This window comes from Urocampus carinirostris, chromosome 6 (genome assembly GCF_059441175.1).
Source record: "Urocampus carinirostris isolate Australia breed hairy pipefish chromosome 6, RoL_Ucar_1.0, whole genome shotgun sequence".
NCBI classification, from domain to species: domain Eukaryota; kingdom Metazoa; phylum Chordata; class Actinopteri; order Syngnathiformes; family Syngnathidae; genus Urocampus; species Urocampus carinirostris.
The window spans coordinates 26,228,058-26,245,690 of record NC_142354.1 but is presented as its reverse complement, the minus strand read 5'-3'; the positions used below and the strand labels follow the sequence as shown (position 1 = coordinate 26,245,690).

The following is a 17,633-nucleotide window of genomic DNA, read 5'->3' as shown; positions in this document are numbered from 1 at the left end:
CTGGCCACGGAATTAAGGCCAACCAGAGGCAACTTGCTGTATTGGTTTGTCCTTGGAGGATTTGCTGCATGCACTAGAGGAACACATTTTTAAACACTGTAAATGCTCAGAATGTCCGTCAAGAATATTAAAAAAGGACCATAATCCTACCAGCCAAAAAATTGAAAAAGTATCAGGAAAATACAATACATTAAGACATTTTTTTGTTTTATGACAGAGAGAATGTTTAATTTTGAATAGCTATATTTGCTCAAAATTCTCTCATCCCTTCTAAAATCTATTTAAATCACTATCAATCTTGATAATTTTAAAATGGACGTGGTATTATTTGGCGCCTCTTAGTGGTGAAAAAAAAACTGGGCAACAAAATGAAAAGATAAATTGTGCGGTTAGGTTTCATTGATTCTCCGAAGTGTGTATTATTTATTTGTGCTTTCGACTATTTGTTTTCGGTTGTACTGTCCTTTTTGATGCAGTGACATCGAGTGGTCCAATATTACGTGATATCTCTTTAAATTGAGAAAACGTGACTGCCAATACGTATATATATATATATATATATATATATATATATATATAATAATATAATAATAATAATTTCCTTGTATTGTCATTCTGTGTAACAATGTACACAGAACGAAATGTCGATTGCACCTGACCCGTTGTAGCGAGCCGATGCAGCCGCAGCCAACAGAGGGCGCCGCCGACCACTTTTTAAGTCTTAGGAATGACTCGGCCGGGGCGCGAACCACCGACCTCCCAATCTCAAAGCGGGCGCCTTACCATCTAGGCTACTGAGCTGGTAAATATATATATATATATATTATACACATGCCCTGCGATTGGCTGGCAACCAGTTCAGGGTGTCCCCTGCCCACTGATTGCTGGGATGGGCTCCAGCACCCCCGCGACCCCACTGAGGATAAGCGGTGCAGCTGATGAGATGAGATATTATACACACACACATATATATATATATTCACAGGAGACGTTAGGTGGATAGCGGAATGACATAAATGAATATGAACAAAATAAATATCGGTCCACATATTAGTGATAAACTAGTAATAATAAAAATAATATTTCTAACCTCAATTTTCTCGATTCACTGCCAGCAAAACCATAAAACTAGCTATATTATCTGAGTTAGACATTTTTCTTAAATGTTCTTGTAGTGAGTAGCAGCTATCCCTATTTGTTTTATTTTATTTGAAATACTCTTGAACTTACCTCACTTACCTGCATGATTCAGAGGATTTTCTTTTATTTGTAACTCAATGGTCTCTAGGTTCTGCATCATTTGAGTCTGCCATGGCAACTGATGAACAGGGTCAACAATTATAAAAAGATTGCAAGTGGGTATATTGCCTCTTGGTTCGATGTGAGCTAACAACAGCAGATATACTGGTACTTACCTCTTAACTAATGAGGTCGTAGATAAAATACATGATATAGAGAATAAACATTGTAGTATTTTATTGATGTGAGTAATCAAATACAAAATACAAATAGTACAACAAATATGAGTCGTTCTACAGATAAATGATAAGAATGATCCTCAATTAAGTGCAATAATTTACCATGGCCGGATTTGTACAAAAATTACCAATTTAGCAGGTATGTTGTGTGGAAAACAGGGGAGGGGGACGCTAGGTAGTTAGCGCTCAGTGACTGAGGGTGCGATGTCCTGGCTGTTTGAGCGGGAAGGAGTGATGCTGGAATCCATGCCGGACAAGATTGTGTCGCTGAATAGCATTTCGGGAAACAGCATAGTGTGATGTGCAAGGTTTTTGCATGGCGGCTAACTTTGTGGCCTCTTGCATGGCTTTCGGAGGCAAAAGGAACTCCGATATGGCTCCATTGTTACGGGCCGTTTCTTTGCTTTCAACTGTGGACTCCTCACTTGTTGGAAGTGTTGCACTGAAAATCAATGCAGAAAAATGGTATGTATGGTTGATGTTTTCAGGTAGACAACATTGAGTTATTGCTGTTTAATTTGCAGCTTGCATGTAGAATTTATGTTACCTTGTAGTTTCTAATTCTGTAACAGTTGTTTCATTAGGAGCAGACTCGGGAAATACAACTTGGTCTTCCACACATGGAATCTCTGTTGGACTGGGTTCTGTGGAGACAACTGTTCCAGGAGTAAATCCATCAGCAATTGTCTTTATTGTCATTGATAACAATTCAGAGCAACGTTGTATGCAATGAGATTAGACATGGCACTCCTGGGCAAACAGGTAATAAAGGCCTTAAAGGAAGTACCATCATTATGCATGCTTTCTTAACATGACCATTATTTTGGGTAAAGCAGTAGCTATATAAAATGTGCCGCAGAAAAAGATAGTTAGACATAATAAAACTGACCACTGGAATACCGCATTCCAGCCATACAACATTTACACTTTACAGTGTGCAATTAGACGTTTTTCTGCCACTCTTAATGACATTTACCCCAATATACATCAAAAACAAGCTAATTTGCCTGTCCAAAAACTTGAAACTTTGCAGTGTTCATGCAGATGACCCCATGTTACGTCTCTGGGGTTCCTGTCTAAGATTGGTCAACATCATTTAAAATGCTAATGTGCTATTAGTTTGAATCACAACATCATGAAAAAGGTCGAAAGGCCATTGACTGAACAACCTCTCACAATGCTTTTCCCTTCATTTAGTTAAGAATCTTGTGGGATTAAAAAAAAAAAATGTCGCGAGTCAGCAATACAATTTATTCATTGTTATTGCCAAGGTCTTGTAGTGGTGGTAAATGAGAAGCATAAACATAATAACCATGGAAATACAACCTGCGATTATTAAGAAATACGAAGAAGGCACACAAAAAGTTACTCTTGCTAATCTACATGGCTCTAAACACGCTACAATTGGGACTATTATTTAAAAAATGGCAAATTGAAGGGAAAACCTAAGGGATACAATCCTATAATGTAAAAGTTTTAAGATTAGTTTAACCCGCCATGACCGTCCCTCTCCCACTCTGCTTGCACCTGCTACTCCACCCGACCAGTTCATGTCACACTAACGGTAAATAAAATGTCATTTTTCCCCCTTCACATTTATATTTGATGATGTTATACAAGCTTAAACACGTATATCACTCATAAAGACGTGCTGAGTAGATACCGGGGATTAGGGACGCATTTGTGAATTACCATAGGTTTCAATTCCCAATTTTTGCTCGCTCCCCCATCCTTCTTTTTTAAAATTACATTTGCATCATGTATATTTTCCAAAACCAACCTTGACGACTAACAACAAGCCATTCGTCTTCCACCACTTCTCCAGACTTGACTTCTTTGGCGTCATCTTCTCCTCCAAAAAGCCAACGAGTGAGTTTTGTCAGCATCGCTGCTTCTCTCTGACGTGTCTCTTTATTCTGAGGAAAACAATGCAAATTATTCGTGTGCGTAGGAGTGCACGTAAATGATGGCACTTTTATTTTGAAAAGAGTTGTATTTTTTACGAACTGAAAGCTCATCATTTCACCCCCCAAAAATGCAACATTTGACCACTCCACGGAAAATGTATTGTTCGGACCTTCTGCATCACAACAAAGGGGCGGGTATATTGAACAGATGCTTGCAAAAAACGGACGTTTCAATAATGTCAAATATATATGTATTCTTTAAGCACTATTGTTCACATAGGTAACAGCAATACGCGTCACTAATCACGAGGCCAAAACATGTTTATAAATGTAAAATAAGTACATAACATGCAGGCTGGCTACGCATGCATTACTTTACTCATTAAATAAACAATTATTTCGTCCTTCTCAAACAAACGAAATTCAACCCTGATATGCGAAACGATAAGCAAATATAACCATCTAAAAGCGAGTACCGTTATACCGAGGATATCAAAGTACAATACAAAATCCTTTGAGTTATTATCACAACAGTAGAAAGTACAATGCTTACCTTTGCTTGATATTCCTTGATTTTATTCACTGTCATGCAGTAAAAATCGATTTCCTAAAACAATAAATCTCAACCGCTTCAGAACGGGACTGTCGTTATTGTTTGTTTCATTTCATTTCAAACGCCCGACCAATGAAAAGCCCACGTACCCACGATAACTCCGCCTACGATGCAAACCCACCAATTAGGGCGAAGCATTTTGACCCGCATAAGTCGGACAGAAGGTTGATCAAAGAACATTCTTTTGGGACAAGAGAGTTACCTTCGTAAAATAGAAATTCACGGTGGTTCCGCGGTAGCGACGGACATTCAACTGTGTTCTACTGTCAGCTTCTTTTGAATGGAGAACATGTTTAAAGGGACAGTATGTGTGTTATTTAGCGCTTGCTAGAAGTAAAAATAACACCATTCATAAATAATAAAAAACAACTTAATTCAAACAATAGGCAAAACACATGATCTATGATATAAACATGTATTTTTAAAACAAAAAGAAACCTTTGCAAGGCTGGGTTAAAAAAACGAGGGGAAAATGGATTGCTCTGGTCACTTCGAGTCTCTTTTTTCTTTTCCCTTTCCGTTCATTCTTTTTCTTTTCTTTTTCCATTTTCTATTGCTTTTTCCATCTTTTTTCTTGCATCTTTTCTGTTGTCTCTTTTTAAATTTTAACTTTTTTTTTTACCTTTTATCTTTTTCTTTGTTTCTTGCTTTTTCTGTTATTCTTTTGTCTCGTTTTTCCACTTTTCTTATCATTTTCCTTTTCTTTCTTTCTCCCTGTCCCCCTCTCTCTTCCTTCCTTTCTTTCCTGTTTTCCATTTCTTTTTGTTTTTTGTCTATTTTCTTTTTTTCCTTGGTGAAAGTTTGGGCATACAAAGACAAAAGAAAGCAAAGGACATGTTTTTGATTTGGTCACTTTGAGTCTCAGTGATTTGCATTCTTCCTTGTGCTTTGTAGCAATTATTTTCTGTTGCACAACATAATACAGCAAAATTTATGATCAAATACGACAAACTGTCCCTTTAAAGCAGGGGTCTCTAACCCTTTTCAAGCCGAGGGCTACCTTTTCTTACTAATTACCTCAAAGGGCAGCCAGTTTGATATGCATTTCTACAATTAGAACTTGTCATTACGATTACTATATTGTCATTACTATTACTATATTTTTACTAGGTTGATTATTGGAAGTAAGGCTAAATAGACTCAGTGAACCACTAACACAATCATTTCACTAGAAAATCTCAATGAACCAGCACTGGTGAGCTATTTTCAGAACAGGTCTGCGGGCGCCTCAGCTGTCTTCAGGGGGCACCCTCGTGCACCGCGTTGGAGACCCCTGCTTTAAAGCATATATAAGTATATGAAAAAAGCAGTGTGCCCTGTAGCAATGCCGGACTTGAAGTGGCTTCTTCCTAAATTAATAAAATACAAAAACAGAATTCTGCAAATACATGATAAATGAAAAAAGAAACATTGCACAATATTAGTGTTAGTGTTTTCAATGTTTTTTTACCCACCACAGCAGAAGAGTTCAAAAAAACGTCATAAATAAGGGGAATTCCGAGCTACAATGACGTAAGAGACCCATTGCCATTTTGTCTGCCAGGGGGCGCTTTTGCTCTGCATGAGATATGTATATTTGTGTCGCCCTTATTTTGACATGTGGTTCACATGAGACTCAAATGCTTTCTTTGTTTGCGGAATCAAAGTGTGTCTAAAGCAATATCAAGTCAACAATCTGCCTACTGGCAGCTTACTTCATCAACATAGTGAAAATCATCATGTGATGTCCTAACAGCATAATTTAACTATCTTTATTTTTAGCATTTACATGACATTTGAACAAATAACAAAGCTAAAATAATTTATTTTCAATAATGGCAGCTTGGTATCCGCTCAATCATGTATGTATTGTTCTGGTTGTAATTTGAATTATCTTTAGATATAGCAATGTTGCAGATTTCAGTCATAATGATTGTTAAAATGATAGCAATTTTATCTTTATAATTGCAGATTTTGTATCTTCATAAACTGCGCAAGTGTTTTGTTCCTCCATCTTGCGCAGTTCCACTATTGTGATCCGGTGACTGTGGCCGCTGGCATATGATCTGCGTCGTTTTCACTCCAATTAAACCTTTGAACGAGTCTACTGTTCTGGGTTAGAATTGAGGATTTATGCTCATTTATTCCGCCTTTTCATTTTACTTGACGCTATTTCCGGAGTCCAGGCAGTGACCAACCAGCCATATTCCTTTTGAAGCGCAGTGGTTAGCGCTTGTGCGGCACAGTTCATGTCATGGGAACCTGTCGTGGGTTCAAATCCAGCTCCAGACTTCCTGTGCGGAGTTTGTATGTTCTCCCAGTGCTTGCGTGGGTTTCCTCCGGGCACTCCGGTTTCCTCCCACATTCCAAAAACATGCATTTCAGGTGAATTGGCCGGTCCAAATTGTCCCTAGGTGTGAATGAGCGAATGAGTTGTCTGTCCCTGTGTGCCCTGTGATTGGCTGGCAACCAGTTCAGGGTGTCCCCTGCCCACTGCCTGGAGATGGCTGGGATGGGCTCCAGCCCCCCGCGACCCTAATGAGGATAAGCGGTACGGCTAATGAGATGAGATGAGATGAGATGTTTTCATCATTTTCAAATGGTCACTTTTGGTAGAACTTTTGATTGGATGTTCCAATAGCTGTTGGTCCGATTATCAAGTATGAATTTAAAGTAAGAATTCAAAAGTAGTGATAGACAAAATGCATCTTAAGCACCCTAAATATTTTTGACTCTTAGAGACGGCACTCTTGGTTTAAAGATGCAGTAAAAATGTAATAAATTCCATTGCACTAGCACAAGGGTCACCGACAGTGATGGGTCATGGTGATCTTCTACGGAATTAGACTTCTGTCATGAGAAATCGTTGACTTGATCAGGATCTTCAAATGCGTGATCAACCCTTCCAAAATTATTTTTAAAATTATCCAATAATGTATATAAGATAATCACTCAGTGTAATTATACAAGGCAGCTGTTTTAGTGGTTGACTGAGCCTGTTTTAACCCTTCCTGTTATTGCAACCGGGTAGCTATTACATAGTACCAACAGTAATACCGTGATAAGTTCATATTTCAGAAAAACATACCAAACTAGTAGCCCTTCACGCTAATCAGTAACAAAAAGTAGCTTTCATCCTGGTTGAAAATAGATCACCAATGATGGGTCATTGTGATTTTCTAGGAAACCTCTTTAAATACATAATCAATTCTTCCAAAAAATATGAAAAAAATTGCCAATAATCTATAGATGTAAATCACACAGTGCCTTTAGACAAGGCAGATGTTTTAGTAGTTGAATGAGCCAATTCTCAAAATTCCAACAGGGTAATAACATAAAATGAACTTAGGAATAACATGATAAGCTACCCTTCATGCTAATCAGTAACAAAAAAAGTAACTCTCAGAATCAAAAAGGCCAGTAACCACTGCACTAGCCTTTAAAATAAAACTGACAGTACCATTTCAACGAGTAAGAAATACTCCAATAGCTTCACTAAGCTTCATTTTTCTTGGTTACCAGAAGTATCATCTTGAAATTGCTTATATGCTTCACTAGTGTGCTAACTAATTGACAAAAACACTCTAAAAGGGTGCTAGTATGATGCCTGTTTCCTGCACAGAACAGCAGGAGGAGCAGGAGGAGGGAGCCAGTGCAGGCTGTGGTGGGGAGGGCCCTTGGGGTGAGCACACCCCTAACGCCCGTGTCAGTATTTCAGAACAGAGGCCAGCATTTAGGCATTCTACATGAAAGTTGAAGGCACGCTGATGTGCCGAATTCCACTCCCAACTTCTGGACTATTGGAACATACAGATTTTTTGTTGTTGAAGTCCTCAACTCAGCAGGGGATACATTTCTTTTATAGCCGTTACCGGATACTTTAACACTCAGTTGTTGAATACGCAAAAGGACAATGCCTCGGTCTTTTTTAGTTAAAAAATACTTTGCTAAGCAAAAGCCAAACTACAGTGAATTGGAATGTCAGAATGGTGAGTGATGGAACTTTCTATTTTTGTGTTTGGGTTTAAAAAAGCTTCCTTACGTAATTGCACGTTGGTGAGAAAGTCCTCGTCTTCTAATGTAGATGCTGACTTCACTGTGTGAGTGTGTGTATCCTTTTTTTTCTTTATTATGTGGTTGAACTACCAAACCTGCAACTTCCTGATAAAGTTGTGGCCCGTTAGATGCACTTTCCCCCATGACGGTGGACAGAGCTCCATTCATGGTTCGAGTCCATGTGAATACGTGGGAGGAAACGGCCCATGAAACCTTCCAATGGCTGCGACTTTACGACCTAAAAAAAAGGGTGACCAGAAAAAAGATTGGAATTCAAGGATTTAATAATTTTGATCCGGACTTTTGTAAGGGTGCAGCGGCTAATCATACAATCGATAGCTTATCGATTCTTAAGTTGAACATCAACTATTTTTAATAATCAAATTATCGTCTGGATACCATTTGGATTGAGATTTCTCCAATGGGGACACAAAAAAAAAAATAATAAAATAAAATAAAATACACCTATAAAATGCAAACAAAACAATTTGTTTAATAGAACTCACCCGAAATTGGGTTGATTTGTTGGAAAAAAAATGTGGGTCCAATTGTAAATAAACACCCTTAAAACTATGCCCTGGATTGTTTTTTTCAGAAACCAACAAATAAAAATACTCCACCCCACAAACATTTTTTTTAATAGACTTCACCCCAAATAGCCAAACAAACAATCTGGGTAATGTTGTACAAAACAATCCGCAAGCTAGACCCACAGTTGTTCTTTTTTTTACCCCCCCCCCCCCCCCCCCCAAAAAAAAAAAAAGAAATCGGCACAAAAATGGTTGTTTTGCACAAGAGAACTTAGCAATTGTAGTTACCCCGAAATATTGCCAATGTTGAGTTTTTTGTCAAACACAACATTTTTTTGTCTAGAAAAATGCCAAAAATTGGGTCATTTGGTACAAAACTACCCAAAAAGTTGGATTCAATTGATCCAAGAAGAATATCGGTCCATTTATTGGCCTACTATTATTTTTGACTCAAGTGTTCTTAGAGTGCAGGTAGATGCTTTGAACCTGACATCTGTTTGGTCTATTTTTGTCTATTCCCTGTCATGGTATGTGCCAAACAAGTTTTTTCAATGATAATTTGAACTCATGTTATGTCAAGATCCGGCTCATCTCTTAGGAGAGGGATGCCGCTTTACACCGAAAAACAACAGCGACCAGATGATGAAGGTGCTGTATTTAAGTCAGATTAGCAGGTTTCTCCTGCATCTGGTAAGCATGGAAACCAGGATTATTGGTTTCAATTGGGGTAGCAAACCCCTACCCAAAAACAGCTTGTAGAGGGATGGGCGCTGCCAGGCTGTACTTGCCAAGACGCATCCCAGGAAGTGGTTCCCCGCCAACCTTGGGGGTTAAGGGATCTATGAACTGTTGCTTGAAGTTCATCCGATTAAACGCCGAAAATAATCGACTCCTTATTCTTCCCCAGATGCCTCGCTTGACAAATATCCTCTCGCTGAGCTTTCGTCCGCCGCCACCTGTTTGACAGCTAACCTGGTGTGGGACCTGAGCGTCCTACCCGCCCTCTACCTACCCACCTCCCAAACACAACCCTCCACCGTGCCGGTTCCCTTAGACCTCAGCTCGCCATCCAGCCTTAGTAGCAATGCTAGCAGCAGCGGCGAGGAGGATGAAGGCCGTACGTCTGATCCCCCTAGCCCGGAACCGCCGCACACGTATGCACCGCGCCAGCGGATGAAATGTACCGGCACAGTGGCCCACATCAGTCCCCCGCCAGAGGAGGAAAGGGGGCCCCCGGTTGTCGCCACCAGCAGGCCCGCTTTCCTCTGCAAGCACTGCCCCAAAGAGTACACTAGCCTGGGGGCTTTGAAGATGCACATCCGCTCACACACCCTGCCATGCGTGTGCACCACATGCGGGAAGGCATTCTCCAGGCCGTGGCTGCTGCGTGGTCACATCCGCACACACACAGGTGAGATCCAACTCCCTGACTTTTGCTTCTATCCTCTTTATACAAGCACCTCTACATAGGAGAATTTGAATACACACGTTTTATTACAAGAATCCTGCCCACTTTAAGAAGGAAAATCCATTTTACGAGGAGTCCCAGAGGCTACCACGGGGTCCGTACACCTTTTATATGGTCAAAGTCAAGCCCCTTTTAAGGACTTTCCAAGCTAATTTTCTTATTTCTCCAGTACCATTAAGAGAAAAGATCCGGTGTAAATCATGTATTTTGCAGAGCCACAAATATATATGCAAATTACAGATCTGATTTTGAATCTTGCATGTGCATTTATCAAGACATAATTTTTATCGAGAATATATTTGTTTTTGAGACCACTCTCTGCCCTTATAGGTGTTGAGTAAAAATAACATCAGTAAGTAGCTTCAAAATTCAGTTCCAGGAAGTTTTTCCCATTACATTTTACCACTGAGAAACACGATCTCCATTTTTGGCATAGCCCATAATAAATGTCCATGATTGATTCGTAATCCTTTCACTAATCACAGTTCATAGTGCTCTGTTAAGTGTAGCATGCACCTGTCCTCTTGGTTTCAAACTGTAGTGGGTGATGATGCTTCATAGGACAATGCCATACAAACTAATGCCAGCTGCGGTCAATCATGAGGGAAAAAGAGTTGCAATGGCAAATCAAAGCCAACAGAGAGCAACATGAGAGTCAATTTTAAGCAGACTTTTTGATAAACATGACAACAAGTTCAAGCATTTACAAGCCCTTCATTTAAAACTCAAGCACTTTTCAATACTTGAAAACACAACATTGAAATTGAAGCATTTCCAAGGATTTCAAGCACTCATATGAATCCTGCTGCCACTAGAGACTGCTTGTGACCACTCACTGCCATCAGCTCAGTCCAGTTTGCGCATGCGCCTCCTGCCATCAGGCACCTGATACTGCGCCCTTGGTTTTACCTGTGTTCTGCAGCAAGTTTATTTTGATCTTTCATCGCATTTTATAGCATCTCCTTTTTGGGACTTTTTGGGACCTTAGCCATGAGTTGCAGAGAGGGAAACGGAAAGGGGTCTGAGAAAGAAAGGAGAACGACGACAATAAAAACGAAGGAAGAAATAACGGAAAAACACGAGCGCGGTTTTTGTGTGAGGGACCTAGCCAAGGAGTACAAGCGGGAAGCAGCGAGTGTCAATCAAATAGCCGCGGAATAATTGACCCGAGTCTTAGCTTAGAGGGAGGTTATATTCCCGTAGCAAAAAAAATGCGAAAAGAAGGGTGAACCAGAGAAGCTGGTGTCTCCAAAGAAGATTAGAGAGGTATTGGCTGAGTGGGAGGAAATTGCTGCAGTCATCAAAAAAAACCTCTGAAAAAAACGCAGTTGGTCGTGCAACGGCTCTCTTTAATGGCACTTGCCTTACGCATTTCCCAAACAAAGGGAGGCAGAGACACATTTTCTCAGATAAGTTTTATTTCAAAAGAACTATTTTGTCGGTTAACGTTCATATAAAGTTAGGGTAACTTTAATTTCAAGTGTACAGTAATTGCTTATGTATAATCAAAAGTCATACCCCCTTCCTATTTTTGCACTTCGGCACCACACAAACACCTTCGTTACAGCACCTCCCTCATAATAAACTCGTATTTTATTTCGTTAACATCATCTTATTATCTTATCACTTTACTTTTTATGGTAATTTCCTTTTTAAATGTGTTTTTAATATCACGAAAATGTGTTTTATAACTATTTAGAGTTCGGGAACGGGCCACTTACTTTTTCATTAGTTAATATCAGGAAAATGTGTTTATTATGTTCGAGCTTAGAAGACGATCTTGGATCAAAGTAAGCTGGCATGTAGAGGCACCACTGTGTTGACTGCAAAAAAAGGCCAAAGTCTATGGTTGAAGTCATGAGTCAGCAGTGTCGGTCCTGTGTCGTTCGCGCTGTGACTTGAAGGTGCTGGATATCCTCACCGATGGTTGTGATGTGATCAACCGCTGTGCTCATTGATCACGCATTGTCTTTAACGCACTAACTACAATGCCGCCCTCAGTAATTGTCTTATCGTTTCTTTCAGGGAAGACGACACAATAGGGGACAAAAGGGTTTTATCAAGGTGTTATCAGTGAGCGCTTGTTAGCATACTAATCTCGTTAGGTCGTGATTTAATCATGCTAATTCACTCAGGCTTCACTGTTTCATGATCAACACAGTTTGTGGGGGTGAGGCGAGAAAATGAGATTTTTGTGAATTCCACAGCTACTTGGCTTTTACCAGTTTTTCTATTTTTTTTATCATTAACATTTAATTTCCCTTTTAAATTTTTAGCCCTGAGTACCATGTCTGATATTGTTACAAACAATATTTACTATGTTGTTATCAATGACAATAAAGACATTTTAACAAAAATTTTGAGGGCTGAGGAGCAACCTAATCAATTAATTGACAACTAATAAGTAATTAGTTATTTCATCTGCAAGTATACCATATTTTCTCTACTATAAGGCGCACCTCCAAAAAATAGTCTTTCGTCATGTATTTTCCATACATAGCGCACCGGATTATAAGGCCCTACATCAACAAAACAGTCAGATAGATCAGTCAAACCTTACGTGTCTGACACCTATAGGCACTGTGTCTGAAGTAAGTCACCAATCACTGAAATGCGTTATGCCACATATCATTGGAAAGCTTAAACGTTTTCAAGATATGTAGACCATTTAAAAATATAATCATCACAGAAACATCACAATTTGTCTGAAAGACAATACCCAAAAAATATAAAGCCGCGATAGCTCACCAAAGATGTCGTCTTGCAGCTATCAAATTCGATGATAATACGCAACCATTGTCCCCTTACATCCGCGAGTGTAGTAAATCCTAACGTACTTACGTACTCCAAAACACGCGATAATGCAGAAAAAAAAATCTGCCAAAAAGCATCTCTGCATCAATGGACGTTGCTTGTTGCTAGATGTCTATTTAGCACGATAATTCCCGTTTACAAATAAACAGACTAGTAAAATTATTTTCCGGACCATAGACGAACCTAAATTGTCATTCAAATCTTTTTCGGCCAATTTCAGGCTTTGTTTTACCCCGCTTTAACCTATACAAGCTTGTAAATTCTAAAAAGGACCCGCCTCCTTTACCTCCAAATAACTTAAACCGATAGTGACCTATTCAAATTATGATTGACACATTGGTTGGGAAATAGAATGCCGGTATATCTATCCCAGCATGCACTACTTCTTCTACGGGGGGAAAATCGAGTCGGCAGCTGCTTATAGTAGTTGCGAAACCTGTTGCAACTCAATATTGATCCATATATAAGGCGCACCGTATCATAAGGTGCATGGTCATATTTTGAAAAAATTGAAGGCTTTTAGGTGCGCCTTTTAGTGTGGAAAATATAGTATTTTTTTAAATACTTCTTGAATTAGTAATCTACCAAATAATTAGCTTCTCAGCAAAAAGTAGTCACCGTTTCATTATATTCTTGTATGATAAGATAATTTCTTTGACATTTTGATGACACAGCAATGAAGACATATAAGTTATAGTTTGGTATGCACCTATCAGGTTGGCTGTGTGTTTTTATTTACCATTTACTAAACGTTTCAGGTTTCAATATAACTTCAGCACACACAAGGTCGCCAGTAAATCCCGTCTTAAACCCCATCACAAAGAGCTGTCAAAATGATTTATGACTTACTAATGACAAAAACAATTGAACTCATTGACGTCAGCTCAGTTACATTTATCCCATTATAAGACACAGTATGGGACCAAAACAGTAACCAAATCATTAATCTATCTTTGCTGTCATGTAAAAAAAAAACATATCTTCGTACTTTGTGTTAGTTTATTATCTTAACGATGGGGCTATTTAAAGGGTCATTATTTCCTTAATATGTCAATGTGACTTATCATTGCTTAAATGTAAAAAAATATTCATTTTTAAAAGGAAAACAAAATCTAGAGATAAGTGTACTATACCACATGACAGTAATGTTATTTTCAACAACGGTGATTTGAACTAATAATGTTTCTTTAGGTTATTTAATTGAACAAATACTGTATTTTCCGGAGTATAAAGCTCACCTAAAAAAAGTCGAGAAATTAAGAAGTGTGTCTCATAGACCTGTGCACCTTATAAACTTTCAATACAGTAAAAAAAGATACGTAATGCATAAGAATACAATAAAATGCTTCTACATACAGTGACCATATATGATCAAGTTATTCAGTTGTGAAATCAGGTTTCCCAACGTTCATCTTCTATGAAGTACGTTTTTAAAATGTTCTGATGTTTCTTTAACGCAACCCTGTAGTTTTAATTTAATAAGATATATAGTCAGGTCGCCTTTAACATGAAATACAAAGATTACAGAGGAATATTTTGAGGGTGCGCCTTATAGTTCGCAAACTACCGTCAAATTAATCGAACATTAAAATAATCCTCTGTTGCAGTATCTTGTGTGTGTGTGCAATGACTTATAGGCTCCGAAACGGCGTAACCAATTTTTAAGAAACACACACTTCTACTTTAGGCCTCTGCAAGAGTCTTTAGCTAGATTTTGTGTCAAGGCACCACCAATAAATAAGACAAAATTGATAAACATCTGCCGTCGTGTGATCTTTCTTCTTGGGGTCGCGATTGCCCTCTGGGGACCCAATTGGGTACTACAGCTACTGACAACCGACCACTCCAAGCAGCCAAATCCAATCTTCGATAGGCCTGGCAACGCCAAGCCGTTTTCCTTGTTGAATCAAATCTAACTAATTTTTGTCTTCTCATTTGATCCTGATTCAGGCGAACGCCCGTTCTCCTGCCCCCACTGCAACCGAGCATTCGCCGATCGCTCCAACCTGCGCGCTCACCTGCAGACCCACGCCGAAGTCAAGAAGTACCAATGCGGCGTTTGCTCTCGCACCTTTAGCCGCATGTCCTTGCTGCAGAAACACAGCTCCTCAGGGTGCTGCTCCGCTGCCGTTTGAGATGAGGAGGGACGGTAGAGGACACCAAAAGCCCGGCAAACTGTCAAAAAAATGTCAAAATGGAAGGAATCAGTCCTCGTGGATCTCAACCTTTACATGCCTCTTCACCATCCCCTTACAGATGTTTTCCCTACTATTTTCAAGTCCCGAGGCAGGCCCGTCGGACCAAATCCAAACCGAGCCAACCTTTACGTTGATACCAGCCCATTCGTGAATCCCGAAGACCAAATATGCGCCGAAAAAGATTGTAAGAGGCAATTTTTCCTGTCTCTGTTCTGGTGCCGAAAAACTCAGGAACGCTAACCCGTATTGCTAACCCGATCACAGCTGCAGAGAGGTGGGGTAGCGTGGGTGGTAAAACAAACCCTCTCAACGCGCCTCCATACATTATACACAAAAGCTACCGCGCACGCACAGCTGTCCCTGGTACGGCGGCGCGGATAGACGAGGTGCTAACAGGTGCGCCGGAGGCGACTTTAGCCGGAGGGTAGCAGGTGACGTCCGCCGCCCTCGCTTTAAAGACGTGGCCACAAAGGGACTTTTGTCTTTGGAGGGTCATCTAAAAGGTATTCCCAAATTCCCAAAGGTGAGGAAATGGTACATGGCTTCCATCAATATATTCCAATTATTTTCCAAGATAATTCATTTCGAAGACAATTTGTCTTGTATTTGTCATCTGAGCTGTGACATCATCAGAGTAACACCAGCACGCTTGCTGGCCATTCGCATACTAGAGACAGGCGGCTCACTCGCAACATGTCTCACTGCAAATATACATAAAATGAGCTTGGATGTATTGTTTGTATCCTGCTGAACCGTATTCATTCAATTCTTGTCTGTTGGGTGTTGTCCCGAGCAGTTTATGGAAACTCGATCCGTGCACTTCACTAAGAACAGAATTTTGTGTTAAAGTAAATCGCAAACACACTAAAAACTAAAGAATGCAGTACAATAGGGAATAAATAATACATCAAAACAAGGTTTACGTGATGTTTGCAGTGCAACAGCTATATTTTACAACGGTAAATATTTTCACACCGTCAGCCTTTAGTATGGCCTATTCCCAATGGTGTGTTCCCGACTGACAAGTGAATTGCCCTTCATAGGGAACAATTGCAAAATTAAAATAAATCAAACAATAAATCAGCAAAAGGGTCTTGAAAACAAGCTATCAATCTTTGTTGTGAAAACAATCACTCCTTCTCTCCTCCTGATTGTCGAGTTCACCGTTGTCACTCTCCCAGGCACTATAACTGTTTTTTCCCTAGACATATCTGTCGGGACGTTCCTTTTTAATAATTAGGCATAAAATCAGAATCAGAAAAACACTGTTCACTACAATCACTCTGTTTTGGAGCTTGCCTCTCATGTTGTGTTCGCCATTTTGAAAGTGTTGTGTTCCTTTAATGACATCACAGCTCTACAGGAAACAAGCCAGATGGGTGAACTTTGAGACAACATTTCTCAAGTCCCCTGGCGTGTGGAATATCTAGCAACCTATTTGCATAATCATGAGGTGACAATACAACGTGTATTGCCTATGTGCCTAATTGAAATAAAATTTTATTCGGGAATACCTTTAAGCCTATGTTTTCACTACCGATGAGTTCCGACGTTAGGACCGTCACAAGCCCTGCACTCAGCGTTACCACAGTGTTAATAATATCAGTCGAAAGCCATGTGTGTTCCTAGAAATGTCGTTTTTCTTTTTGTTTTTGGGTCTTATTTACCTCATTACCGATCGTCGCTTCAATTGCAGTATTCGAAACACTGATAACCAAATTGTTTCAATCGAAAAAAAAGGCTGGGACCAAACTTTTTTTTTTAAGTTTACACCGTTGTTGTCAAATGTGATGAGAATCCTGTAAACGGACAGTACACAGATAAATTGTAAACATGTATGGCAATTTTATAGTGCAATGTGTTACTTGGATTTTGTACCTTGCTTTGTGTGTTCAGTATTTTTTGTGTATGCCCCAAAAAAAGTAATTTTGATTTCCATTTCAATAAAGTAATTTATGTTTATTAAAAAAGCGGCTTCTGGGTTAAGGCGCTGCACCTGCCGTGATGCTGTAAATGAAAACAGTTGATGCTTTACGGTTAAACCGGTCTAAGATAATCATTAACTGGTGATATTGGAAGTGCCGAGTGAGCCGAGCATTGTGCAGATGCAATTTTGCGGATGTGCAGGTGAACGATGGATAGGGGGGATGAATGCACCTGTTGTCAGTTTCCACCTGCCTTTTACTTGCTTTCGTTAATTTGCAAACAAAGCGTTCTAAATTCAAAGGACACATTATCAGGAGAAGTGACAATCAGAAGAATTTTAGATTAGTTAGGGAAATTTTAATGTGGCAGGTGCTTGTAGTTAGGACTTTTGAGAAAATCAATTACAGTAAATTCATCTTAAACACTGCGGCTTATGATTCAATGTGGCTTATTCATTATTTTTTTTATTTTTTTACGAGGTGGATGGTTGCGTGAGTTTCGGCGGCAACCTTTTTTACGAAGTAGCGGTAGAATTAATACTTGGTCTCCTCTCTTTCATTTTGTCATGTGCGCAAGGGATGGGAGAGCTTAAGATCTGTCGCATGGCTTGGCATATGTACAGGCTGTTGTGAGTGTAAAACCTTGTGAATTTTAGTCGGTACAG

General features: G+C 39.5%; 2 protein-coding genes across 3 annotated transcripts; one reads left to right on the top strand and one right to left on the bottom strand.

Annotated features, from left to right (window-relative positions):
* Positions 1–1,452: 1,452 nt before the first annotated feature.
* LOC148364396 (uncharacterized) lies at positions 1,453–8,271 on the bottom strand. Of its 2 annotated transcripts, none has more exons than XM_088338481.1 (4): positions 8,129–8,271; positions 3,259–3,394; positions 2,026–2,134; positions 1,453–1,920 (listed from the first exon to the last, which is right to left on the bottom strand). In XM_088338481.1, exons 1-4 carry the CDS (start codon positions 8,195–8,197, stop codon positions 1,665–1,667), a joined length of 570 nt encoding a protein of 189 aa, XP_088194607.1. In that variant the 5' UTR covers positions 8,198–8,271; the 3' UTR covers positions 1,453–1,664. The 2 variants fall into 2 exon arrangements, with proteins under 2 accessions (XP_088194607.1, XP_088194608.1); XM_088338482.1 differs by lacking the exon at positions 8,129–8,271 and adding an exon at positions 3,939–4,443.
* Positions 7,693–17,271, top strand: snai1a (snail family zinc finger 1a). The gene is made up of 3 exons (XM_088338480.1): positions 7,693–7,966; positions 9,471–9,974; positions 14,796–17,271. Exons 1-3 carry the CDS (start codon positions 7,891–7,893, stop codon positions 14,978–14,980), a joined length of 765 nt encoding a protein of 254 aa, XP_088194606.1. The 5' UTR covers positions 7,693–7,890; the 3' UTR covers positions 14,981–17,271.
* Positions 17,272–17,633: the final 362 nt, after the last annotated feature.

Bases quoted from the DNA above. Each gene is read 5' to 3' on its own strand.
- snai1a (XM_088338480.1), top strand. From the start codon at position 7,891: ATGCCTCGGTCTTTTTTAGTTAAAAAATACTTTGCTAAGCAAAAGCCA. The intron at 7,967-9,470 runs GTGAGTGATGGA...ATTCTTCCCCAG, and splicing joins TGAATTGGAATGTCAGAATG to ATGCCTCGCTTGACAAATAT. The intron at 9,975-14,795 runs GTGAGATCCAAC...ATCCTGATTCAG, and splicing joins TCACATCCGCACACACACAG to GCGAACGCCCGTTCTCCTGC.
- LOC148364396 (XM_088338481.1), bottom strand. From the start codon at position 8,197: ATGGAGCTCTGTCCACCGTCATGGGGGAAAGTGCATCTAACGGGCCAC. The intron at 2,135-3,258 runs GTTGGTTTTGGA...CTCCTGGAACAG, and splicing joins GCTTGTTGTTAGTCGTCAAG to TTGTCTCCACAGAACCCAGT. The intron at 1,921-2,025 runs GTAACATAAATT...ATTGATTTTCAG, and splicing joins ACAGAATTAGAAACTACAAG to TGCAACACTTCCAACAAGTG.